Raw genomic sequence first — 27,034 nt, 5'->3', positions numbered from 1 at the left:
TGAACAAGTACTTTCATCCTTTGGTCTTGCCTAGTTTCACAAAAGAAAATAGACCATGATATTACTGTACTGAGAATATCAAGAGTGGCAACTTAAAGTACAGTACAGGACTACTGTTTATATGGTGGATGTACTAATTATTTTTTTCTAAAACAAAAAATCAGTATTTTAAAGTCTTACCTCTTCAGCTGGTTACACAGTGGAAAGTATGATGCTATAGCATAAGCAACTCCTTTGTTCTCCAAATTAAACTTTCTAGACTGCTGCTGAGCTATGTGAAATGTGAGCTCACCTGCTTACGTAGCTGTGTTGATTTTGACAACTTCATGAAGGTCAGATGTGGTTTAAAAGCTCTTTCTTCTCCTGCAAAGATGCCCTTTTCTTGAAATATCTTCTTCATAGTCTCTGAGGGAGGAGAAAAATGTAGAGGTACAAAGATATTACATGATAGAATGCCTAAAAATGTACTTTCAACTGAGTCACAGCTGCTCCACATGGAAGAAACAAGATGATGAGTACTAAAAGGCAGAGAGATTTCTAGTTAACTTCAAAGGTACATATTATTTCATGTGGAAATAGTCTTATATTTGCAGTTAATATGGGTCACAAATTTGGCTTTACTAAAATAATGGCAACTAGAAAGCTGTCCATGCTGTCTGCTTTTGCTGTCAAAATAGGAACTTGACATTAGAACTGTTCAAGAGTTACTCTCCCTGCAAGTTTTAGAAACTTCAGGAAAACTCTGAGTATGTAACAGAATTGTCTCTCTTCAAAAACACTATTCTGTTGTGAGTTCTACTATATGTATTTGGGTAATCTCCCACTCAGGCCAAAGGAAATCTGAAATTGAAAGCTCCAAGTTCTGGCACTGGATTTGCATGGTGGAATAAGAGAATATATCAGGTACACTGATGATTTTTATTTGTTTTTTTAAGCTACACTGTTGCCTTCCAAGCTAATTTCCTATTTTTAATGTACACTTTTACCTGTCTACAGTCCAGGCCAAAGAAACTCTACTACACTGACCTAGTTGACTATTTTCCAACTCATCTGCCCAATGTAATGTTTCATTTCTTGGAAATAAATTTCAGTATAACTTTTGAATTATGTTCCATATTTCTTTTAGCTGAAATACTTTACATGAAAAATTTCTGTTATAATTCTGAAAAAAAGTTTAGACAAAATTGATAAAATCAAAATAGAGGAAAAAAAAAATCAATCCTATCACATGAATTTAATCAACCCTTACCATAACGATGTATTTGCATTTAACAACTGTAACAGAAAGATCCAGTGCTTTATTCTCCCACCTGGAAGAAAATGCATTACACTGGGAAGCAAATAGCACAGCTGGCTGAAAAAAATAGGGAAGACCCAAGGAAGAGGAATAGGCATATAAAGCTGGCTAGCATAAGTCTGCCAGTTCACGTTCCTGTAACACGTCATTGCAGAGTTCTTACTCTTACCATTTTTTTGTTTTCTATACTATTTGTGAGCTACTTTGAAATCACACTTAAGAAGAGATTTTACAAGTTTTTGCATTACTTTGCAATAGAAAAGTTCTAGAAGAAGCTCAGAGGATTCACTTGGGACCTGGAGATCAAAATTCACTTCTCTTTCTCTGCTGCATAGGATTTATAACCTTAGGCTCCACAGTCTATGCAAAAGTTGGGATTTTGAAAGAAGCCATGGAAATCCAAGACCCAAATGCCATCTCTTAAACAGGCCCACTTGAAAATTCTCTTTCAACCTTCACTCCCCACTTATAAGATGCTGATGCATTTTACAAGAAAGAATTAGCCCAACCTTTTATTCTAACTCACAGGATGCCGAAAGCAAAACCAGATTAAAACTTGTAAAGCATTTACACAATGGTAGTAGGGGTGATATTACTATGGCAGATGCTGAAAATAACCTACCACAATGGTTGAGGTAGGAAGGGACCTCCAGAGGTCCTTTGGTCCAACCCCCCTGATCAAGCAGGGCAACCTAGAGCCAGTTGCCCAGGACCGTGTCCAGCCAGTTTCCGAATAACCCCAAGGAGGGAGATTCCACAACCTCCCTGGGCAACCTGTGTCAGCATTTGGTTACCCTCAGAGTAAAAGAGTGTTATCTGAAGTTCAGAGGGACCCTCCTGTGTTTCAGTTTGTCCCCATTCTCTTTCTGTCTACCTTGCCCCATTTATGTATATCTGTATATACAAGCATAACTGCTGTATAGATCTATAAATCTATGTATCTAAATCTATACAGCTATGTATCTATAGACCTACTATATAGCTATGTATCTATATACAAGTACAGCTTACCTACTTGTATTATTTTAAATTGTGTCTGGGGGAAACATTTCTATATTTACACTGAATCCCCACTAAGCTATTGTGCAGCTGTGCACACAAATGCTGCTGAACAACAGATTAATGTATCAAAACAGAAGGCTACAAATAAATGTTTGCTGCTTCTTCGAACTGAGATATGAAAGTTCAAATTAAGTCATTTAGTTATGCTGTGCATGTATTTCCATGCATCCAACGGCCTGCTTATTTTCTGATGTTAGCAAGCTAATAAAATGTTACATTTATTTAAAACTGAAATTATCTGCAACAAACCCATTTTCTGGTTCCTGTGTTTGGTTCTCTGAACTGCATCATTTGGGGACTCATTGACTTTGATGTTTCAGCAAAGGATTTGTCTTATCAAAACCAGGTTTACGCTACCTTGTGATATTCTGACTCAGTCTTCTGGATTGTAGTCTTTTTACTCCCCTAAAAGCTCAAATTCTTTCTGCCATCATATCTTATGCCAAGCAGTGTCTTATCTCCCACTCTGCAATTAAGATCTCTGCTGGTGAAGATCTGCACCTCTAAGGGTGTCCCCCTAACTCCAGTAAGAGCTTACTGTCAGACCAGTGGTTTGCGAATGTGCATCTGATCACAGAATTTTAAACCCAGTGTTTTCAACAGGGTAGACTGATCATATGGCATTATAAATGTGTGTTACAGTGGGATAGCAGGGCACCTACACTTTACACTGCTGAACAGCAACCACATGGCCTGCATGTCTTCATTTTGTGCTAAAGAGCTTTGTTCAATATCTGCTTGTATTTATCTTTCTAAATTCATCTTTTTTTCATACCTGGCAATTCTAATCAGGAAAAAACATAATGAAAAACTGGGTCAGAGGAAAGAAAGCATAACTTCAGCAAGAGATTGCAGTTTTAACTTTAACAGATTTACATGTGTGTATGTGTGTGTGTCCATGCATGTTCTTATGGTGATCAGACTTCTCACGCAGCTTTGTCATGGCATAGACGTATGAAACATCACAGGCTCAAGAGACTGGCCACACTTGCTGGTACTACAGATAGCCCCAGTTTTGCAGTAATTGACGCTTAGGGAAAGTGTGACATTTTACTGGTTAAGGTGACTTACGAACATAATTAGCACAAAATTTCCTTCTTCAAAGACAATGAAAACAGAAAGAAATCTGAGTAGATGGAAGGGGTAAAAAAAGAAACAAAGGGAAATGTTTTCCTGAGAGCACAGGAAGGTTAAAAGATAATGTAATGCTATTAATATCCATGCAGCTCTTTGAAGAAGTGGCCACAGAAGGGTTTTAAAAGAAATAGGGAAGAAAGCATGGATGCTGTGGGCGAGAGAAAGTTCCAGCCTTATGGGACAGCATGAAAGTGGATTTGAAGACTGAGCAAATACACGAAGGTTTTAGTTTATGATGGGGATTGCCTGAACTGAAAGAAATCAGAGGCCAGTGACAAGAATCATAGACAGACAATGCCCATGGGTCTTAACAAATGAGGATCTGCCATCTTTCCCCCAGACATCAACATTACTAGCTAGACTGAAAAATCAAACAAGTTCTGTGTTTTCCCTTATTAGTCTCAAGCTGACCAGTGTTTGCAGCTTCAAAGTATACCCTTGAGATGGGTTAACCCTGGCTGGATGCCAGGCGCCCACCAAAGCCATTCTATCACTCCTCCATCCTCACCTGGACAGGGGAGAGAAAATATAACAAAGGGCTTGTGGGTCGAGATAAGGACAGGAGAGATCACTCACCAATTACTGTCACGGGCAAAACAGACTCAGCTTGGGGAAAATTAACTCCATTTATTACAAATCAACCAGAGTAAGGTAATGAGAAATAAAACCACATCTCAGAACACCTTCCCTCCACCCCTCCCTTCTTCCCGGGCACAACTTCACTCCCGGATTTCTCCATCAAGCCCCCCCAGTGGCACAGGGGGATGGGGTTTATGGTCATTTTATCACACGTTATTTTCTGCCGCTTCATCCTCCTCAGAGGCAGGACTCCTCACGCTCTTCCTCTGCTCCAGCGTGGGGTCCCACCCACAGGAGACAGTCCTCCACGAACTTCTCCAACGTAGGTCCTTCCCACAGGCTGCAGTTCTTCACAAACTGCTCCAGCATGGGTCCTTTCCACGGCGTGCAGTCCTTCAGGAGCACACTGCTCCAGCGTGGGTCCCCCACAGGGTCACAAGTCCTGCCAGAAAACCTGCTCTGTGGGCTCCTCTCTCCTCAGATCCACAGGTCCTGCCAGGAGCCTGCTCCAGTGCGGGGTTCCCACGGGGTCACAGCCTCCTTCAGGAACCCACCTGCTCCGGCGTGGGGTCCTCCACGGGCTGCAGGTGGATATCTGCTCCACCGTGGACCTCCATGGACTGCAGGGGGACAGCCTGCCTCACCATGGTCTTCACCACGGGCTGCAGGGGAATCTCTGCTCTGGCACCTGGAGCATCTCCTCCCCCTCCTCCTTTTTCTCTGACCTTGGTGTCCGCAGGGTTGTTTCTCTTACATGTTCTCACTCCTCTCTCCAGCGGCTGTTTCCGTCTGTCCCAACTTTTTTTTTCCTTCTTAAAAATGTTATCACAGAGGCGTTACCACTATCGCTGATTGGCTCAGCCTTGGCCGGCGGCGGGTCCGTCTTAGAGCCGGCTGGTACAGGCTCTCTCAAACACACGGGAAGCTTCCAGCAGCTTCTTACAGAAGCCACCCTTATAGCCCCCCCCCCCCCGCTACCAAAACCTTGCCACACAAAACCAATACAACCCTAGAAAAGTTAAGGCTAATTTTTACAAGCTCAGTGACTTCCTGGAACAAATTTTTGGAGAGCTTTCAGACCCTCTTTCACGCAATTTGAAGTACTCTGCAATACCATTTTGTACCTTACTTTTATAATGCCAAAATTGCTGAATGTCATCTGCCTCTCTTACATTGGATGTGGGTGAATCCATTAGACAACTGTTTCCCCATAATTAGACTTGAAATGTGATATATGAAACTTACTCAGAACCACTATATACTGGAAAGGCTCAAAAATTCAACAGCTCGATCAATACAGAATGTTTCATAGAAAATGGCACACTGAGACATATTCTGTAATAAAAATGGCCCTCTTCTTTTCCAAGATTTTATTAGATATGGAAAACTGCTACATATGTAAATTTTCTTGCAGTCTATTGATTTCTGCTTGTCTCTAAACCATGTTCCAAGAAAAGAATCATTGGTGTTTTTTTCTGCTGGTTATATTCATCACTCAATAGAGCATATATATATTTGCTGACATAGGTAATTATATTGTTGAGACAGTAGAACATTGCCACTTCCAAGTTTAGAGCATGCTTTGCTTCCTGCTGTGGATGAGCCAAGTTTCTACACAGCCCAGTATCTGCCACACACATTAGTAGGCACTATAACTAATGGCACATGGTCTAGAAGAGAACCTAATGTCACAGCAGTACATTTTCAATGCAACTGTTATGGATTTGGAGTAACAGCTTTTTGTTCACTTTGTACAAATCAGTTGTTTTAATGGAAAATTCCAAGAGTAATTTTGAGTTCTCAATTTTTACATCATGTGAAATGACTTAAGAATAACTGAGAAGAGGCAAAATTAATTTATCTTAGCTTCAGCCATCTGGAACTAAAGTGAACTAAATTAACTGAATTAAACTATTTCCCTAGGCTCTCTGAAGTCAGGGCAATGTAACACACCCTAAAATAGATGCTAAATGTGTGGTTTCATAATCTTTAAAGCTCATAAACCACCATCCTTGCCACAACAGACTGTTCTCCACCTCCATGCTTGCCACTGCTTCTATCTTTTGTGCTGACAGTCATGTAAGTAAACAGTAAACTGCACTGGCAAACCGAATAGGTTAAAAATTAGCTGGCAAAGGTAAAACATTAATTTAACCACAGTTGAATTCACCATGTGGCTGCACAAATCCCCAGCACAACAAAAGGGGCCAAACTACTTTTGTATCGTGGCAATGCCAGCTTATGCTTGAGTAAAGCTGTAATGTACCTAGAGAAGATGGTGGGCAGTATGACTCCCTTTCCATTTCTCTCTCTCTCTAGTGCGGACTGTTAGGAAAATCAATTTAGTGAGATTAGACTAAATGTCCTTTATATAAAACTAAAGTTAAAGGAAATGACTAGTTAGGTGTACTATGTGTCTGTCTAGTACAGTCCTAACTGTATTAAAATATTCAACCCAACAAATCAACATTTCTTAAAAACAAAGGACCAAAAGGAAATGAAATAGTTATCTGCATAAACAGAAAAGTAACTTTTTTGTTCATGAAATACAAGCTCCCCCTCATGGCCAGACCATAACATGCATCATTCATCCATAAAACCAAAATCTGCAAATCCTGTGGGTAAAAAGGAGGATTCACTTATTCACTTTTATCAGCTTCAAATAGCATTCGCAATATAATTATAAAAATGAAAATCAAAGCCAAACAATTCATTACATTTTCCAAATTCACTTAGTACTTCAAATATTCTGTAGTGTATGTAGCAAAGCACAAGAAATGGATTTTTTAAAAGTCATTGTAAGTGTCTATGACACTTTTAGCTCAGGATTTCTAAAAAGACTTGGACAAAGAGTGATTAAAATACTCCTCAAACTTCTGTCATAACAGTTTAGCACTATTCCTGGAAGATAATTACATGATGTTAATGTATTTTAATGGATTATTGGGAAATAACTAGGAAATCACAACAAACAGAAGATCCATATTAGCTCTGCTCTTCCTAAACTTTTGTCGCTGGCAAACTTATATTTACATAGGTATTAGCAAACATACACTTACCATTATAATGCTGTACCACATTCAGATGTTATTGGTATCAAACAAATTTCCATATAATTTATGGAAGTAAATGGACTCTTACAAGAAGCTAATTTAACTTCATATATTTTCTATTGCTTGTGTTATCAATATTTCTCCTTCAACATTCATGCAGAACACAAAATAACACAGAAAGTCAAAATTCACCTTAGAGCATAGCAGAAACCAAACAATCTTGAAGTAGCAAACCAGTAATTCTGTAATAAACTAAACTTAGGTCTTGCAAAAACAAACCAGCTACAGAATCTCTCTTAACTGTTCCACAGACAACAACAGAATGATTAACATCCTGCAGGCAATACTGTGTATTTTTTTTTCTTTCTGCCAGCTTCAGTTCTAAAATTGCAGTTTTCTAGGGACACAAGTTGTATCACAGACAAGCTGTACTGGGAGCCAGAATAAACTTGTGACAATTAATTCTGTCAAACATATATAACCTTACAGCAGTATATATGAAGAGTTGATAGCAATCTTCACACAGATCCTGACAATAGCAGCCCAGCAGAAAAGAGTTTCCAATATTTTCTCTTGTGGCTGTCTCTCTAAAATTGTGTATTCAGGATACTATCCACAAAGCAGGAATACTAGCCATAATTTTGACATACAGCCTTTTTTGAATTAAAATACGAAATGTATTACAGAAAATAAACTCAACAGCACATTTCTGCTAATATGATTCTTTACATTAGAAGGTGTATTTATTGTGTGAAGTACAGCCCAGAAAGTACTACATGGGTCTTTTCCCCAAAATGCCTTCAGTAGGAGGTTTGGCCCTTAGAGGACTGTCTGCTAATGTTTTGTAAAAACTGTATGCAAACTAAAATGTGTTGCAATTAACTCTGTAAGTGTACTCTTAAGTTAAAGGAAATATACATGTGATACACTTGGGGGAGGGGGGAGAATCCTAATGACTCTCTTGTTTACCTCATCAGTTCTGAAGAGTTTACATGGATTCTTTTGTTTAGTATTATTTCATATTTCAAATTGCACTGCCCTGAAGGACATTTGTGTAATAAGAAATAATCTATTTTTATCAGGTTATTTATAGGAAGTTCTTTGCGATTTAATCTAATGAAGACATACATAGAAACTACTTAGTATATTCATTTTCTTCCTACTCACACCTGGCCTTTCCCCTAATTTAATATGTAACTAAGCTAACTTTTGAAACATACTTTATAATCTTCAGTGTTACATAATTACAGACCTAAAGACTTTTTTTTCTGGCACAAGCCTCAATACAAAAACTAAATTTGTTTTCATGAATTATAGGTTACCTGTTATGAAATAATAATAGCAATTCCAGGAAGGCACAAAAACATACTCTGAAATCAGCAGCAATTCAGAAGTTATGGCTATGACAGTCGCTAAGAAGTGTTAAGACAGCATGTTTCAGAACTAAACCCAGACAAAACAAACATCACTTTATAAGTCTAGAGAATGAACGACAGGCCTAAGGCCAAAAAATGATCCACTGAGTTGGCAAAAGTAAGCACTGAAATATGAGACACTTTTACTAAACAGCAGTGTTAAGTGCAAATAATAATATACAGCTGTAGTTCTAATATAAATGAAGAATGCTCACTAGTGAGTATCAGTAGTAACGCTTTACAAAGAAAACATAGGTTTGCTTGTTTGCTAAATTTGACTGTACTATGCAGTTTGCCTACTAGGAAGGACTATCAAACTGAAAAACAAAGGTCGAAATCTGATCTCATCATTACTTGTCTAATCCTGATTAAAATCTGGTTCACTAGTCTAAGATGTGTAGAAAATCACTTAAAATGAACTCCTTTATTTCCTGTACTTAAAATATATTTGGCTCTCCACGTCTAGCAACTTCAATTATTTTGGAGTTCTTAACCATAAACCTCTCAAAATCCTAAGTTACTGTCACTAACAGGAGCCATTCATCTCCTTTCACAAGAGGTATTGAAAGGGAATACAGTTTATGACTTATCTCACTATTTATAAAACAGGATACTTACAATATTCTGTCACCTTTAAAAGAAATCTAACGACAAACTCGAAGACAAGTATGAGGAAGCATATCATCCAAAGAACTGAAGAAATACTTGGTAGATTCAATCTTTGAAATAATTATGGGATTATTTGACAGCCAAAGCCTCCCTAGAACTGTAAGAACTGTTCAATTTCTACCATACTGAATGTTAGAAATACTTCTCTATCGAGCACTGCTTAAAATAATAAAGCATTGCCCAATAACAGCATAAGCAATTTGGTAAGCTGAAAAGTTCACAGTCTTCTATTCAACCTTTCTTTAAAACGCAAGTAAAAAAATACTAAACATTTTCTAAAGGCACTTCAGAAATTCAACTAATGAAATGCTAGAGAAAGCACTGTATAAAGACTTTTTCCATTTTTTCTCTGTACTGGACTGCAAAGAGGTAGCGTGACAGCAGCAGTCTTTGCTACTCTGCAAAATGTCCTATATGGGTTATTGCACTATTAAAAAATGATGTGACTTCACATTCCTCAGAGCACAAAAGATAATTCATCAATACTGAAAAACTCTTTTAAAGAGTCTTTCCAAGGAATAGTTGGAATTGCCAGGATAGTTTTAAAGGACACCAATGAATTACAGACAGTACTGTTCTCTGAAAATTTTTATTTACTATCTGTAAACAACATAGTTTAAGTATAGACTCAGAGACAAAAAACTCCACTCTACCTTGTTTTGGTCCAGGTACTGACTGCTGTTTCTCAGCTGGTATTTATACTGCTTTTAATTTATAAATTCCTACTGACTTGAACTGCATCTTTAGATGCATTTTATCTGACTGGCAAAGGCAGTGGCCTTAGCTCCACTGTTAAGACAGAACTGAGAGTTTTGCTCTTGAAGTGAACATGTGGGTGCACATTCATAGTAGCATGTACCTGCTACATCTTTCAGTAACTTCCTAATTGCTAAAGGCATTTAACATTGAACAAGCCACAGACTGGTTCCACAACTGCTCCAAAACAAATTTCAGGTTAAAGCAGCATGGAATCCAACTCCATTACTCTGGCAAATGAGTCATGTCCTTCTCCTGAATTCCCCTTATCCTCCAGGGGTGCAGAGAAAGTCCAGATTTACTTTATACATATATGGAAGTGTATGTATAAAGTACATATACATACCTATACATACGTGTGTGTGTGTATAGGCACTTATACATGTGGGAGTGGTAAGTTACAGTTAATTCACTGATATGTAAGAGTGATACATATAACATACAGGAAACACAAAACTTAAAGACCCCCAGACCACGGAAGAGGAAAGCACATCACTGTCTCTCAGTGTGAACAGCATGAACACAAAGGAGAGAACTATGTAACTCTGCAAGTCAGGTAAATACATCACAGATACAGTTCTTAAAGTCAGTAAGTATGAATATACAAATCAAAAGGGGTATAAATATCAGCTGAGAAACAGCAGACAGTACTTGGACTAAAACAAGGGAGAACAGAATCTTTATATCCATCTACAAGCCTGCACTATGTCTTTTTACATATATTAAATAAAAAGAGATCAGAGAACAGCACTGGCTGTAATTAATTAATATCCTTTGAACTATGCTGGGAAATTTGTTATGTAGCCTTTGCAGTTGTTAAAGGTAAATTAATGTTGACTAAATTAGCACCAACTTATCTTTGTGCCCCATTCTCATCTACTTTGTCAAAAAGTCTTTAAAAGCACTTAAACTAGATTGACAAGTTATACCTGCTATTTCCGCAAGTATAGTGGTATGATCATTTTCTGCCAGCTTCACAAATCCAACTTCATTTTTGAAGTGATCAATTCCTTGGAAAGACAAATGCACGGTTTTTCCTTTCAGGCGATCTTCTACAAAATCCTTGCTATCTGAAAGAGCACCAACTGCTCTGTGAAGAGGAAAGAAAATATCTATGTGAAAGTCAAATATATTAATACTGTTTACATTGCTGTTAATCTTTATATCAAAAAATCTCACAAAGTTTTATTAGTATCAATTTATTATCTACTTAGGTACTTTTGCACTACTTCCTATCAATGCAGTCAGTATTATTATTACCATTTTATAAAGGTAAACTGGTTCATGCACCCTGCTGTAAAACCACAGATATAATAAGGCAGACCTAGCAGCAGGTGTAATTCATCAAAAGAGTTTATCTCAGTCCTCATGGTGACTAGATATTAACATGATACTGCGCATCCCATTCAAATAAGATACTTACTCAGAAGCATTTGGTTTTCCATTCTTAATTAATTTTTTTAATCTCCTGATAGCTCAACTGAACACTCTAAGATTCTGCTTAATTCAAAGTTACTACAGAGTGTTACTTAATATTATAAACAGAGGTTAGTGACATTATATACATATAATGATAAAATTATATGGAAATTACTATTAAGATCATTGAGAACTGTTATTAAGTAAGTACTATCTAAATTGATGCTTACTTTCTTTAAGAGATAAGTAGCATGCACACATAATCTACATGTAAGTTAAGAAACAGGAGCAAGCCTGGTAACCTTTTAATAATAATTTTAATTAGCCACATTAAGTGTATGTACGATTACATGAAATATTTAGTTTGACTTGCACTTGAAGTGATTCACATGCTAGACAAAAACTATGTAAACATTCTTAGTGTCTTCTAAAATATCTCTCACATGCTCACAGTTTTTAATTCTATTCAACGAATACGAATTTAAACTTTTCACTAAACCAATGTTGACTTCATAAACGCTAGATGGCAGTAATAGGTTAAAAACTCCAACAGAGTTTATTTTACTTTTTCTGTCCTAGCTGGATGAAAGCCATCACCACGATTTCTAAAGTAGGTTAAATTATATTCTTTAAGCCTGTACAATTACAAACAACTCTACACATGTTTCCATTGTGTTTAACAAAATGGACTCTTGATGATATGCATTTAATTGAAACCTAGGCCAGGTTAAGAAAGACGTTAAGGTTGATTACATGACAAAATATCCTTGATTGATATAGTCCACCTGTGGGTTTTTTATAGGACTTTAATCTACAGCCTAGATGTACTTTAGCTCCTATATAACCAGTTTAAACAATAATGCCATTACTTGTTCCTTGACAAAGATACTTTTTTTTGAGCATAGTCTCTGCCACTTACCTACCTTTTTATCACCATTAGACAAGCCCATTCCTGTGTCTTTCCTAAGTGCTATACTTCAAGATCTTTCAAAACCACCATCTAATACTGACTATACCTGTCAGATTACTTCACAGGTAATCATGTGTAGATTTATTTACCAACAAGAACCTGGAAATTGTTCCAAGACAAGTACAGATATTTCAAATACACTGTGTCAAAGATTGCAGTGGGCTTTCAAGTAGTGAATCATGCACATACCTAAAACCCAACTCGGGATTTTTTTGCATCTGAGAACTGGTACACAGAGAGTCATGGGAAGCTCTGTTCCCCAGCTGAACAAAGATTTGTATTGCCATACTGTAGGGTGTGCTGCAGAACACACTGACCAGCTTAACTCTACCTGATGAGGTCTATGAAAGGTCAATTCAAACAGTACAGTGTGTTTTCAGTTTAGCACTGTGTCACTGAAGATTTAGTTGTACTTTTATATATAATCTTGTAAACACTAAAATATTTAGAAAAATAATTGTCATCTCACTCTAGCATACTTTGTATTTTCATATTCTGTCAATCACTTTATAACGTTTAACAATTGCTTTGTAAGACTAATGCACAAGGACAAACATTTCCACTGAAGCCAATAGCAAAAAACACAACAGTGGTATTATCTTGTTATTCCATATCAAACAGCATTTACAATGCCAAATAGTAGTTACATTCAGTGCAGCTAACCCACAGGGATAACAAAAAGTTTACCAGCATTTTGGTCCAAAGTGGAGAAAGGAAATAAAAAAGAGAATTAAGCAGCATATTCTAAGTGAATACAAACGAGGATTATAGAAGCAATCCCTGGTCTTTTTCTATGTTGTTGTAAAGTAAATTTTAAAGCACTTAAAATTGATGTAGTTTCTTTTCAGAAATTTCTGAACTTTTAATTTTGATTACTTGTTAGAAAAAGCAACCTTGCAAAAAAAGCCAAACTGAACCCTTTCAGCTCTCACATGTATAATGAAAAGGTTAGGTTCACAGTCTTTGACAGATAACAAGCAAGAAGAACTTGACACTATAGTCTGGTAATGAAGGCATTTACTGCGAAGGCAGGCATCCTGATTTCTAGTACCTGATCCCATGACTATGCATACAGTTAGCAAGGACTAGAACTCCTCTGCTTGAAAGGAGTGCTGTCATGACTCTTTCTTGCTTGCTTTCTTTATGGTTTTTAAAATATCACATTCTTGATTTCATATAGTCCTACAAAAAGAGATGTAAAGCACATTCATGAAGGCTAGACCGCAGCCAACAGTTAGGAAACTTGCATGGGAATTACAGGTCTGCATTCCCTTAGAAAGAGTGGCCTAGAATACAGATCTTCCATTTTCAGGGTGAAAGCTGTATGTACTAATACCATACAAAGGGCTTTGTGCTGAATTGAATGTTACGTTTAGCACATTCTTATCACGCATTTTGACTTCAAATAGTGTTCAACACATTTCATTTCTGTATAGACAGAGGCACTATTGTGCAAATACAGTAGAAAAACTGTAGATATCTAAACAACTTAATGGATCCAAACCTAAGGATCTGTGAACTCTCACATGCCCAGTTGACTAGCTGCACTTTATTTGAGGGATTACTCTCACCCTGTTACACACAGGTTCTTTTGCCAGCTTGGATCTTGGTTTCTTTCCATTAACCTGGTATCCAAAATTGGTGAAGCAAAGAAAGAAAAATTCAACTTTTTACCTTCAAGTTCTCCCAAAAGATTAAACAGAAAACACCAGTTATGAAAAAAAAAATAAGAATCCCATATAATAGAAAATGCGATCTAGAATACCTGAGGATAGCTGAGCTAGATACCTGTAGGAGGCATCTGGCCAGGGAAGGGGTGAATCACTGGGGAAGCTGCTGCTGACTAGAGGACAGCTCCTGGGTGCCTGGACTGTGGAGTTCTGCTGGGAGAGGCAGAGAAGAACTCCGTAAGTAAGTGCTTGGCTGGCAGTCGGACAGTGAGAGCCAAGAAGGAGCTCAAGGAGTAGCAGAAGATACTGAATTTGAGAATATTTGTTTTGATATACAGTTTAGGACTCTAAAAAATATTCATGAGAAGGCATACTTGTCTTTGAGATATCCTCTCACATTCCCTTTTTAAAAAGTTTGTACTTCAAACCCTTTTTAAAAAAATCTTGCACACACAGTCAGTGGTTGTTCTCACCGATTTTCAGGTGCTACCACAGTCTGCTCATCAACCAGGGCAGGAGGAAGCTGGTGTGCCTACTCCAGGAGACAAAAGGCACATGGGGAGGAGAGGGAGTCCAGCAGATCTAGTATCCTTTTCTTTCCTTTCTAGTCTCTGTTCCTGGCTATCTGTTTCTCTCCCTTTAGATCAGGCTGTTGAAGACGAGGATGCTGACAGACTCACATCCTCACGGGAGAGGTAAGAGCGTAGAGGCCTCAAAGATATAGCATTCAAGGAAACAAGTGTGAAAAACAAGCAGGGCAATTGATTTAGATATACCGATAAGTCACTATTTTTAGGTGTGTTAAATGTTTTTAGCCAAAATACTTCTACTTATTAGAAGCATGCCCTTGACTATCAAACGGTTCCTAGAGTCTACCTTGGATTCTTGCTTTCTTGTGAGCAATCTGCACTTTAACCTTCTGGGGGAAAAAGGTATTCAACACACACTTATTAGCCACATTATTTTGTAACTGTATTACCACAGCCAAAGCAATGTCTCATTGCACTTATTCATTATTTGATCTAGACAATTCAGTACTGGACTGCATGCCTGCTAAGACTGCAGAGGAAACCAGTAAGATAGATAGATATACATATATGACAGAGGGCCCCTGAAAGAACTCATCTGGGGAAGATGAAACCGTGAGGCTTCTCTTTCACAAAATTATAAGGACCTGATGAATTTTGATTCATTAGCAATTCACTACAAAATTGACACATAAGCAATGGAGGATTCCCAGATGTTCATATAATGCCAGTAGGCCATTTATCAGCATTTTACATAATACTCTATTACCAAAGAGTTTGCAATCTCAATTCTGCAATTATAACATGTGAATACAGAGACATCACATATGCAGGCCATTGGGCACCACATCTAAAAAGAAACTATTGAGAAAGTCTGTGTAAAGCAGGACTATAAAATACAATGTACGTTTTCACTCAAAGTCAAAATTACAGCTAGACAACACAAATTATTATTCCGAACATTCATAAATTACAGCTGTATAGATAGACTTAAAAAGTCTGAACATCTTCGTATTAACCATTGAATGTTAAAGTAGGCTTGTCAGATAGCAGTACAGCATGTGATGAACAGTAAAAAACACCAGAGAACTGCATTTTTATAAAGCAAGTAGTTGCATCTAACATTTAGACATATGATGTCATCGTATAACATATATGCCTTTCCACAACTTTTCTACCTTTTATATGATCAAAAAAATCAGCTACATCACTGAAGCAACATAAAAATTATACTTTTGATAAGGCTTAATAGCCCCCTCTCTTTTAGTGTACTTAAATTCACTTAGGGATATTAAAAAAAAACTGTAACTGCATGAGACATTAGCTTGGAGCTAAGGTTTATTCCATTAAAGCCTTTCAGTGGCAATTACTAATTTGGCTTATAACATTTGCTAAGCTATGAAATTCTGAAAATTCCGTTGTTAATCTGTTCAGTGTCCCCTATATAAAAACATTGTTTTAAAATAATTACTTTAGCAAACATGAGATTTGTGCGTGCAAGCTCAGCAGACAGTAAGAAAAACGCAAGGGAGAAAGCATACTTTGTTCAGAGCTCATGGCATACCATAAGTTATGAAAATGGCTAATATTAAGATTAGCATTTTAAGAACAACATGAATTAAATATTCAGTAACCCTAGTAATTTTGGGCTGTGTATTGCAAAAAATAAGCATCAGCTACCCCTTCTAGTCTTTTTATGAACTCCACCAGCAAAAATACTTTCATATCCTTAATTTAACACCAAATACCTACATGCTAATTTCTTCTTCATTGGATAAATGCATCACTAGCATGGTGACATGCAACGAGCCAGAGTGAACCATTGCTTTGGAAAGCCTTTGATCCTTTTGTATTATTGCATCTTGGACAGCCTGAATACTGCCAGTAATCTGGGAAGAAAGACAGACACAGAAACAACAGTTAGCAATTACAATTACTGTATCCCATCATGCAAGTGAACAAGAAAGTGCACAAACTGAAATCAAATGTTTATGTAAAAACCATTCTAGCAGAAGAAAGTTTTATCCTCTGACAAAGCTGTGCTAATTGACCTGAGTAAACCCAAAGTGGGTACGAAGAGAGTGATTAATAAAGCACTGGACACCCCCCATCACATCTTCATAGCAGTTTGCTTCCATAAGTATGATAAATTCCTGGAGCAGATTAAGATCATCCAGTTTCACACTGCCAGTAAGCCAAATAAAAGGCTTCTTCAAGGACTTTCTCTGCCCGCTTTGCTAAACTTGTATGTTGCTATGTGCAGATGAGTGTCCAGAAAAAGAAGAGATCTTTGCAGGATTGGACACATACAAAACAAGAATATTCAGTAAATAATTTGTAGAGATATCCGATTTACAATTCTGATTATACTGCCCAGTAGACATATAATTTATATACTCTCTTCAAACTTATTTTAATGAATTTCCATGGAACATGTATACAGTTCTAACTTCATCAGTCTTTTTCTTTAAAATTATTTGAATTACATTTTCTTCATTGAAAATTATTTGTATGGTTATACATGCTTTATAAATTGTACCCAAAATGTTTTCTGTGCTTGCCATTATGATCATTGTATTGTACTTATTTAAAAAACCAAAACAAAAACAAAACCCAAAAAACTCTGCAAGTATTCTTGAATATGTTAGTTGAAATGAAATCAAATCCAATAGCCTTGACCATCTGACAAAATTATTTATTTTTTAAAGCATTGTAAGCAAAGACATTACAGACAAATTAGCTTTGGTGTATAAAGTCAAAACAAAGCATGTAGAAAACTTCAATCTGATCTTTTTCTTTATTTGAAACTCAGTGGTGAATGCTTCACACATATACTATACATATTGACTTTTATAACATAAGCACATGTAGCTCTTAGGTTAAAAAAAAAAAAAGGCATTGATATATTTTGGTAGCTCTGTTAATCATAAGGAACATATAAATCTCCTGAAAAAACACCATCTAATGGGAGTGGTCAGTATTTTTCTGATTGAATTTTTTAAGATGAGTTTTGCCATGTAAGAGTTTTACCTAATCATAGATATCTAGTAGTGCTATATAAATAAAACCAAATTATAACTGAAAGAAACCAACTCTAGAGAGGGTAGGGAGGAGGAAAGAAGGTAAAAGCCACTTGCCAGAAAGAGGTGATATGGCATCTACAAAACCACAAGCGTCTTAGGTAGTGTAAGACATATGAAGAAAATTGCACCAATATTTTGGTCATAAATCATGTTGTAATAAAACCACTTTCCTTCATATGTCAGAACTGATCTTATCCTGGATAAATAACACTTTTATTGTCTCAGATGTAGGAGAAATTTAACCAACATTTAAACAAAAACCAGATAAACACAATCCTTGGTAATTACAATGTACTGACTGCATAATTATTCAAGTTTATGAACTAAAGCAAATGAAGTTATCCCCGTAAAGAAAAAAAAAACAAACCTCAAAAATGAAATCACCTACCATATGAATTACAATTTTATTCCATTTTCACCTATTGCTTCTAAATTTAATATGTACCTGACAGCTGGTGAAGAAAAAAAATATAAATGTAAGCACACAAGCCCTTCAGAATACAGAAGACAGGTGTGGAACTGTGTTATCATAGGGGTAAAACCACCCTAGCTCTGAAAAAGATCAGTGATGTTATTCAGCATTCAGATTAGCAGCCAATACCCCACATCCCCTTACCCATAAAGCTTCCTCCTGCAGTACTTCTGAGTCCCTTCCTGCTCATGTCCTAAACTACCTCCAGCTCCCTCATAAAGTTCAGTTCTGGCTTGGGCAAGAAGCAACACATGCTGTGGCTGATTTTCAGCTCTAAGGGGTTGACTGGCTAACAAACATGCAGATATTCATTCATCATCTGGCAGGTCTAGAAGAACAGGTAATTGCCACAGTCACACTACAGTCTTCAACACAAGCATGTTCTTTCATGGCTCTCTCTTTTATGCAAGCACCGACTCCACAAAAAATTGCAGGAAATTAGTACCTCCGAGATGTCAATTTTTTTATCCAAATTCGGACAACAGGTTGAAAACCCACAGCAGGTTCAAAACCCACAAAAACCCAATGGGCTTATAACAAGGCAAACAGATAGGCAGGCTCACACCTGTATAAACTCCATTAGGAAACCAAGCTAAAAACCTAATGAATAACATACCTTTGGGAAGAGGATTAATTCCAAAGATGGCCAGTTAGCAGTTCCAGAGACAAGCTATTGCTGAACCCACCAGGAAAGTATGAAATGAGCTGCCTTTTTGATAAAGGCAAAATAGAAAGCAGACTGAGCACGTTCTCTCTCTCTGGCTAAGCGACAACATTCTACACAATCTACACTATTTGGAAAGAAGAAAAAGTTTTCAAGTACATTTTTGTGAATTTCAAGAATTTATTTTTAATATGTTTTCCCAGACGTTATGTGATCAAATCATAACACAATAGCTGTAGCATAGCTATGCCATCACAATGCATAATATAACTTCAGATTCGTTCTGTTTTCTTCAATAAATCTAAGGTGCAATTAACATTTGAGTGTGCTGAATTTCGATTAAGCGAACCAGGACTCTTCCTACATCTCTGTACAACTAGCTATGACCCACTGCATAAATAAAAAATTTAAAATGCTATTTAACCTGCTATTTACATTACCTTACAAAGTTTTATGTTACATTTGAACTGCTATCATGCAATTTCTTTTGAGATTTCTTAACTTAACTGAAAGAAATGTCTGAAGGCAGATCATACTCAACCATTGCCCCCTCAGATTATTTTAAAAAGTGCTCCAAAATAAGGCCTCAAATACTGATTTCAAGGTCCCTTATCCCATTACTTGGATTATGTTTTTCTGAAGAATAATAAAATAACATAGCTTTGCTTATTGCAAGGATACTACTAGGAAGTGAATACAAAGACTGTAAGCTTTAAAGATTTAGCAGATTAATTATAATCAAGACTGGAGGACCCTGAAAGGCTAACCTACCAAGTGATAACACATCAGATGAAACACAACTTAAAAAAAATTTACCAGAAAGGGATACAATGATAATCATCCATTTAACTATTTTTGCACAAGTAATAATGCAAAGTTCAATATAAATCCAAAATTAATGGAACACCACATTTTATTTCTGAAGATTCAAAACACAATTAAAATGAAAACGAGGAAACTGTTTCATTTCCAAGAGGAACAGTTCATTAAATGTTCTAGAAATCTCTCTTATTACAAAATGGTTCTCTGTGTAAAGCTTAAAACACCACAGAAAATATGAAGAAAAAGTACCAATGCCTAAAACACTTCACTGGAATAAAATCAGATCCTTAAAAAGAGAAAGGTCTCTCATTACTAACTGAAATACTACCAGCAATTACCAGATTCCCTCTGGCTATCAAGAATCCAGGTGTCTTAAGTCTAAATTTTGGCTAATGTTGCCTATACAAATTCCAACGTGTATTTTCTACTTTCAGAACAACTCTACATCTAAGACAAGTATAAACAAAACTTTCTAGCAAAGTCCTGGAATTCCCAAATGCTCTGAGATTTAATATAGTTGTTCCCTTACCTCAGTAAATTATATAAGACTAAATACATGACATAAAAAAGCATGCATAGTTAAGACTTTTCCAATCAACCAGCCATTCAACGTAAGAACAAACATGAGCAGAAATTCTCAATTATCAGATTATATAACCCCTACATTATTCTTGTACTTGTTAAATCATGGAACAGACAGGAAAAAAAAGATATTTCAGGGTAAGATGACACAAAAGATCCCCCACAATATTCGTGTCAGGATATCCTGGATCTTACAAAACCAGCCTCTACAATCTCTTCTTCACACAGTATGTTTTGAAGAATCAAAGTCTGCACTGTAATTTTCAAACCTACTTCGGTTTATTTTCATTTTGGATTCTCTTAATCTTTGACTTTCTCAGAGAACAGATAGTACAGATGTAGGATGAGTTAAAATTCACCTGAGATAGCTCCTGGTATTAAAAAATAAACCCAAATTTGGAGATGGTGGTAAACTGTTGGGTTTAACTTTTTAAACATAATGCATTTACTTTCCTTGTTTGCAGATGTCGTGGTTTAACCCCAGCCAGCAACTAAGCACCACGCAGCCGCTCACTCACTCCCCCCCCCCCCCCCATCCAGTGGGATGGGGGAGAAAATCAGGAAAAGAAGTAAAACTCCTGGGTTGAGATAAGAACGGTTTAATAGAACAGAAAAGAAGAAACTAATAATGATAACACTAATAAAATGACAACAGTAAGTAATAAAAGGATTGAAATGTACAAATGATGCGCAGGGCAATTGCTCACCACCCGCCGACCGACACCCAGCCAGTCCCCGAGCGGCGAATCCCTGCCCCCCCCCCCCTTCCCAGTTCCTGAACTAGATGGGACGTCCCATGGTATGGAATACACCGTTGGCCAGTTTGGGTCAGGTGCCCTGGCTGGGCATGAGAAGCTGAAAAATCCCTGACCATAGTCTAAACACTACTGAGCAACAACTGAAAACATCAGTGTTATCAACATTCTTCACATACTGAACTCAAAACATAGCACTGTACCAGCTACTAGGAAGACAGTTAACTCCATCCCGGCTGAAACCAGGACAGCAGACACAAAAGGTATCGAAGCTGTACCAGAAACATCGCACAGCATGAAAGAAATCATTCTCATTCACTGCCTGAGACAACACATGCTAACTACAAGAAAATACATTTTCTTAAAGAGCTCTCTGCACTTCTTGAATCCATTTGAACAACATCTCACTAAAATAATAGGTTGTTTGAATTTTAAATAAGATTATCAATTTTACTGGAAAATGTTAAACTACAAACTGCTTAGTTAAAACAGCAATATATCCAACTTTAAATTCCTAACTAAGGAGAGCTAAAAATATTGCTAGTGATTTTCTTATTAAATTAAATAGGAATGTCTCTCTTCCTTATTCTAAGTGAATGACAAAATAAGCAATACTGGAACAGTACAGAGGGGAAATTTAAGCCAGCTTCAGTCAAAATCATGTGAAATCCGTAAGACTGAAAAACTGAACAAAAAGATAATATTTTTCCTCTAGTCTTTTCCAGAAAAGCAATTTTATTCACAAAAGTGTTACTTAAAATAAAGTTACTCTCTGATTAGGCTGCTAATGTTCCTTTAAAAAATCTGAAAAAAAATTATTTTGCTCAAGATCAAACACTGTTCTTCTTATAAACACATGCAGCTGTTGAAGTAATTCTGGTTATACCAAATTAGTATAATAAAGAATATCACCTCTGGATTGGTAATTGGAAGAGAAATGAAATAATTTGGTTGATACTGTTTTTTCTTTTTCTTCTTTCTCTCACTGCCTTCTTCAATTTCCCTTCCAGTAGTCCTCTTTCTTTTCTTTTTTGTATTTATTTCAGAGGTTGCATGCACTGAAGAGAAAAAAAAATTACTTTCAGCATACAGACAAATCAAAATGAAGATACACTTAATATCATGCCAACAGGAGCTGGACTTCGGTCAACTGACTGGAGCATGTCTTCCCAGTCATCAGATCTGCCCATGCTCTGAACTGTTTGATTGGGATCCTACTCCAACCTGAATTAATATAGTCATACAAGTGGAGTACCATACTTCAACTAAGAGCCTACACCTCTAAGCAGGGCTTATAAACTGCTAACATAGACATGCAGCTTCCAAACTACTGTGTTTCATTTAGCCAACTCACACTGCAGCGTAATAGGCCTGCAAATTGTCTACACTTGAATATGGACATGACTTCAGAGCAAAAGGACCAACATTAAGTTTCAAAAATCCCATGCATGCTGCATTTTGAAATATAAAACATGGTAATACATAGGATTATTAAGGGAAAAGGTTGTATTAGACTAGGACTGGCCAACCTATAGTTCAAGGACCAAACTCAGCCCAGAAGAAAATTTAATCCAAGCCAGATCTACTGTCTAACTCCTCCTTTGCCAAAGACACATTCCCACATAGCAAATGAAAAGTGCATGTCCTCAATTCTTCCTTTGCACCATAAATTATTTTTCTCCTAGCTTATTTCCTCAGGACTTTGCAGACCCTCTCCCACCATGTGGCCTGATACATACACATAAACTGACCAGACTGCAGAAATCCACTGTCCAATTAAAGGTGCACTTCTAGCCCCATGCTTGGATACACATATTGGAAGATAGCTCATAAAAGCCACCACTTGAGAAGCTCATATACAGTAATGTGAACTGACATATGAGATGTCTTTATTCTGTGACTCATTGCTGCAATGGATCACAAAGTGGTAAATTTTTAATATGTTCAAGTATTTGCAAGACTGAGTACTAATAAGAGAGGCTCTGGGCTGGATCCTGCTTGCAGGGAGACTCTGCTCCATGTGCTAGGCCCACTTGTACATGCCAACAGGCAGGACCAAGAACTGAGTGCGTGATGTGTCTATGCTTCCACACTACTTCTCTTTAATATACTTACTAACAAATTCATCTTCAATATCTGTGTCGACAAACGGCATTTCTGCCATCAGAGATTCTACCGAATCAGCATGACATGGCTCTTTTCTCTGTTGTGTCCTTTTCTTATTCTCCTTAAAGATTTTCTTTTGCTGTACATTTTCCAGCCCATCTGTAATATATTTAAAACAACACACTGGATCTTAGTTTTTTATGTAACCAGCCAAGAGACATCATACACAAGCAATATATCAAGTATACATTACTCTAATTATCAGCAAAAGGATATTGACATATAACCCCCTTAAGAATACTGTTCTTCTTCCTTGTCAACGTATCAGCAAAAATACTTCCATGCTTTATGTGGAATAGCAAAAAAAGGGGGCTCAGCCTTCTGTATTTAATAACTTATGGTCTTGTTTGGTTCTAAGTAAATGCAATTATGTGCCAAAAAAAAGGGATACTTATAATTAAGCATGAAAAAATAAACATCACGTAAAGTTCACTTTAGATAATAATAATGGCATATGAAATTCAGTGTGGACAAACACTGGCAAATTAATTCCAGTGTAAACACACTGAAAATGAGGCACAGGAAGGGAATCCTACCATTTCACATATAGCAAAGAGCTCTCATCTGACTATATCATTCAGGAATGAGATGATTATTCTACTCCTGCATCTCCCACACAGTATAGCATGTTATAGACAGTAATGATCTGAACTTCTTATTCTAAAAACTGACTTTTAGTATTTAAGCTAAAGAAGGAATCAATATAACTCAAAGGAGGAATCAAAATAAAAAACTCATCTTGCATGTATAAAGATATACAAGAAGTTCTATCTCAGAGTAATACCAGAAAAACAGAATAATCTCCTCTAACAAGTCTTTAAAAATGTCTTTTTCCCCAAGAGTACTAAGCATGAGTCATTTCCTTATGTCTGCTTCATGTTTCTGCATCAGTAAACTCTAATATTTGCATATTAAGTTATACCTTAAAAAAAATGAAAAAGTAAAACCTTATCTAGCAGCAAAAAATGTGCACATAACCAGGCATCCAGCAATATTCTTTTGGGACAACTCCACAATGAGATTACTGTAGTGGAAGAAGCCTTATGTCAGAATTGCAGTTTATCCCAGGACAGCTCATTACTACAGACAACACACTTTCAAAGCTCCTCTTGTGACCAGTGCAGATAGTCCAAATCTGGCCCAAGGGGAAAATTTGGCAGCAGAAGTGCATATTATGTTCTTGTGGCATGCAAAGCTATACTACATGTATAAAATCAATATTACAGACCCAGTCTGGCTTATTATCACCCTGTGGAGTGTGCATATATCACTTTATGCTAAGGAAGATAAGTAAAAGAACAACCTGATCAAATGCTAATTCACTCTAACCTAAAGTAGGGAGGCATAAATCACTCTGTGGTTGTGGTCTGACACCTAACTTTAACCCACAGGCTATTAAAAAGAAACAAAGTATTTAGATTTGTTGCTTGTTCCCCCTGTAGACACTAAAGAACTATGCACAGCAAACAGATGTTAAAGCAATGATAAAATTATTACTTAACGCTTAGATTGAAGTAAAGGTCATACAGAACAGATTGTTGCTGGTGATCCACAAGCATACCGCAAACAACAATCCTTCCTTCAAAGAGATCTCAAAGTGAAGGACAAGACAGAAAGCCATGAAACCGACAAACAAGTAGGCCAGTCTGGGTCAGTAACGTTATCAACAAGATTCAGAAATGCAGAATCATAACCAGCTGGGATCAAAAAGGATTTGTTAAGGCAGAATCAGCTGCAGAACAAGGACTCACATAAATCTGAGGGGTGTACATTGCAGATTATGCGTTTCCTTTGCTCTATCTGCTCAAAAAGCAACATACTTGTGCCACTTTGAAAAATTCTGTCTGCTCACAGTAGCAGATGGGCACAGTAAAGGCACAGCTAGTGACTAACAATGTCCCTTCTCAAATCAATTAGCTGAACCGAACAGGCACTGCTTCTAAACTCTACAGGTTGTGCCCCAAGCAAAAAAACTCCATCCCTCACCTTTTCTGAAATATTTATTAAAGAAATCAGCAACAAAATTCAAGAATCATATTCTAGTCACTAAACCAACCTGAAAACAAGATTTTTCAAAACTCTTGACATAATGCTGATAATCTGAGACCTAAGAAACAAAACCAGCTTCCATGGGAACTCCTCAACCACCAAGCTGTTATAGGATAAACTCTTTTTTCTTAATTGCATGCTTAATTATATTAGACTGAATTTCATACATGAACAGGTGTATACACTATTCCTGTATCTGTATTTGTTTAAGTGGCTGCTGCTTTTCACCACTATTTAAGTCATCTGTTCCAGCAGAAAAAAATATCATGATACACCTAGCTCATAGAGGAGAGAATACAAAAACAAGGAGCAATAAAACATATTTGGTTGCATTCTGTTCCCAGCCCTCTTCTCTCCATACTCAGATTATAGTTTCAGATAGAATAATCTTCTATTATTTGACACCTACACATCACAGATCACAGTGAGATTAGGTCTCCAGGCACTGTTCCCTGTTTAATATGTTCATGTTAATATGTTTAATATGCTTATGTTCATATGTTTAATGAAAAATGAATCCTTTGGAGACAATTTAACTGAAAGCTGCTGTAGAAATAGATGGTCTTACTCTTCAGGCATTTTGAACTTCCAGGGCTGGCACTAGTGTTTACACAGTCAGGGAACTGAAAAAGCTTTAAAAAAACCCAAACAACCAAACACAAAAACCAAACCCTGGGGAAAAAAAATGGTAGATTTAGTATTCAGCCAGGTCAGATGCTTACACTGACCGCAGGCCTGGGGACAGAGCCGGGGCAGGCGGAGAAAAGAAAAGACGACTTTTTAGCAACAACCCACAATTAGGTTGAATCATCTTCTCCTACTACCTTCCACGACCCCTCCTGTGAAATCCACCTCTTTGCCATTTGATCTCTGAATACGTGTGCACAAGCCAGAGTTTTCCCAGCCTCTCTGCCCAACGTGACCGTTTTAACGCCTAACGGACATCAGCAACGACGGGCCTCTCCCCCCTCCCGCCCCCCCACCTCAGCAAGACCCACACCCTGCCCGTCGGCAGCGGAGGGCGCCGGGCCAGCGCTGAGGTGACTGCGAGGCCCCGCGACCGCCTCCCCCGCCGGCTGCGGGCGCCTGCGGCCGCAGGCGCCCGCAGCCGGCGGGGGAGGCGGTCGCGGAGCCTCGCAGGCGCCTGCCCTCTTCCCCCCGCCGCCTCCTCACCGTGCTCCGCTGTCGCGCCGGCTGCGCGGGAAAGGTCCCCGCCGCCATCGCCCCCCTCCGCTCCCGCCGCCGGCCGCAGCGCCATGAGGCGCGAGAGGGCGGGCGCAGCCCGCCGGGCGAGGAGGAGATCGCGGGCCGCCGCCGGCCGCGCCGAGTAAAGCGCGGGGAGAAGCCGCCGCAGCAGCCGCTGCATGCCCGGTTAGGGCGAGTAAGGCTGCCCGCCGGCAGACAGCGGGTCGGAGGGAAGCCGGCGGAGCCGCCGCGGCCTTCGGGCAAAGGCCGGCGGTAAGCGGCGGCAGCGCGGGGCGGAGGGAGGCCGTGCGCCCGCCGGACTACAGCTCCCAGCGTGCTCCGCGGCGGGCATGGCGGGAAGCGAGTCGTGCCCGTTCTCCCCGCCGCCTAACGCCCTGTGATGGCAGTGTTCCGCTGAGGCGTCCAGTTCGGAGTGAAAGCACCTAGATAGCGTGTCCCGAAACGTGAAATCCGCATTTGCGTCCGTTGCTTTCACTCAGTGTTTTCACGAAATGCCGCTGCCCGAGCGCTCGTCCCACAGAAGGGCTGCAACTAACGGGAGTGGTTTGGGCCGGTGTCTCCCCAAAATAACCGGTTGTAGCTTAGGGCTGCGGAGCAATAATTAACATCTTTAGCTGCGGTCTGGGGGAGAATAGATCGTATTGCTCTAAATTTGCTCTAAACTCCTTCCTTTGTGCAGCC

General features: G+C 38.1%; 1 protein-coding gene across 6 annotated transcripts in view; it reads right to left on the bottom strand.

The window, feature by feature from the left end:
• Positions 1–26,770, bottom strand: part of AKAP7 (A-kinase anchoring protein 7) — a 90,611-nt gene extending 63,841 nt beyond the window's left edge. For 3 of the 6 annotated variants that reach the window (XM_075035691.1, XM_075035694.1, XM_075035695.1), the window contains exons 1-6: positions 26,321–26,768; positions 23,048–23,197; positions 21,845–21,990; positions 16,307–16,443; positions 10,898–11,058; positions 293–405 (exon numbers count right to left, since the gene is read on the bottom strand). In XM_075035691.1, the coding sequence (XP_074891792.1) occupies positions 293–405; positions 10,898–11,058; positions 16,307–16,443; positions 21,845–21,990; positions 23,048–23,197; positions 26,321–26,513 (900 nt within the window). In that variant the 5' untranslated portion in view covers positions 26,514–26,768. Of the gene's footprint in view, positions 1–292; positions 406–10,897; positions 11,059–16,306; positions 16,444–21,844; positions 21,991–23,047; positions 23,198–26,320 lie in introns of all 6 variants that reach the window. The other 3 variants (XM_075035690.1, XM_075035693.1, XM_075035692.1) reach the window with 2 other exon arrangements.
• Between the last annotated feature and the right edge of the window lie 264 nt (positions 26,771–27,034).

This window comes from Buteo buteo, chromosome 9 (genome assembly GCF_964188355.1).
Source record: "Buteo buteo chromosome 9, bButBut1.hap1.1, whole genome shotgun sequence".
NCBI classification, from domain to species: Eukaryota; Metazoa; Chordata; class Aves; order Accipitriformes; family Accipitridae; genus Buteo; species Buteo buteo.
This window is presented reverse-complemented; position numbering and strand designations above follow the sequence as displayed.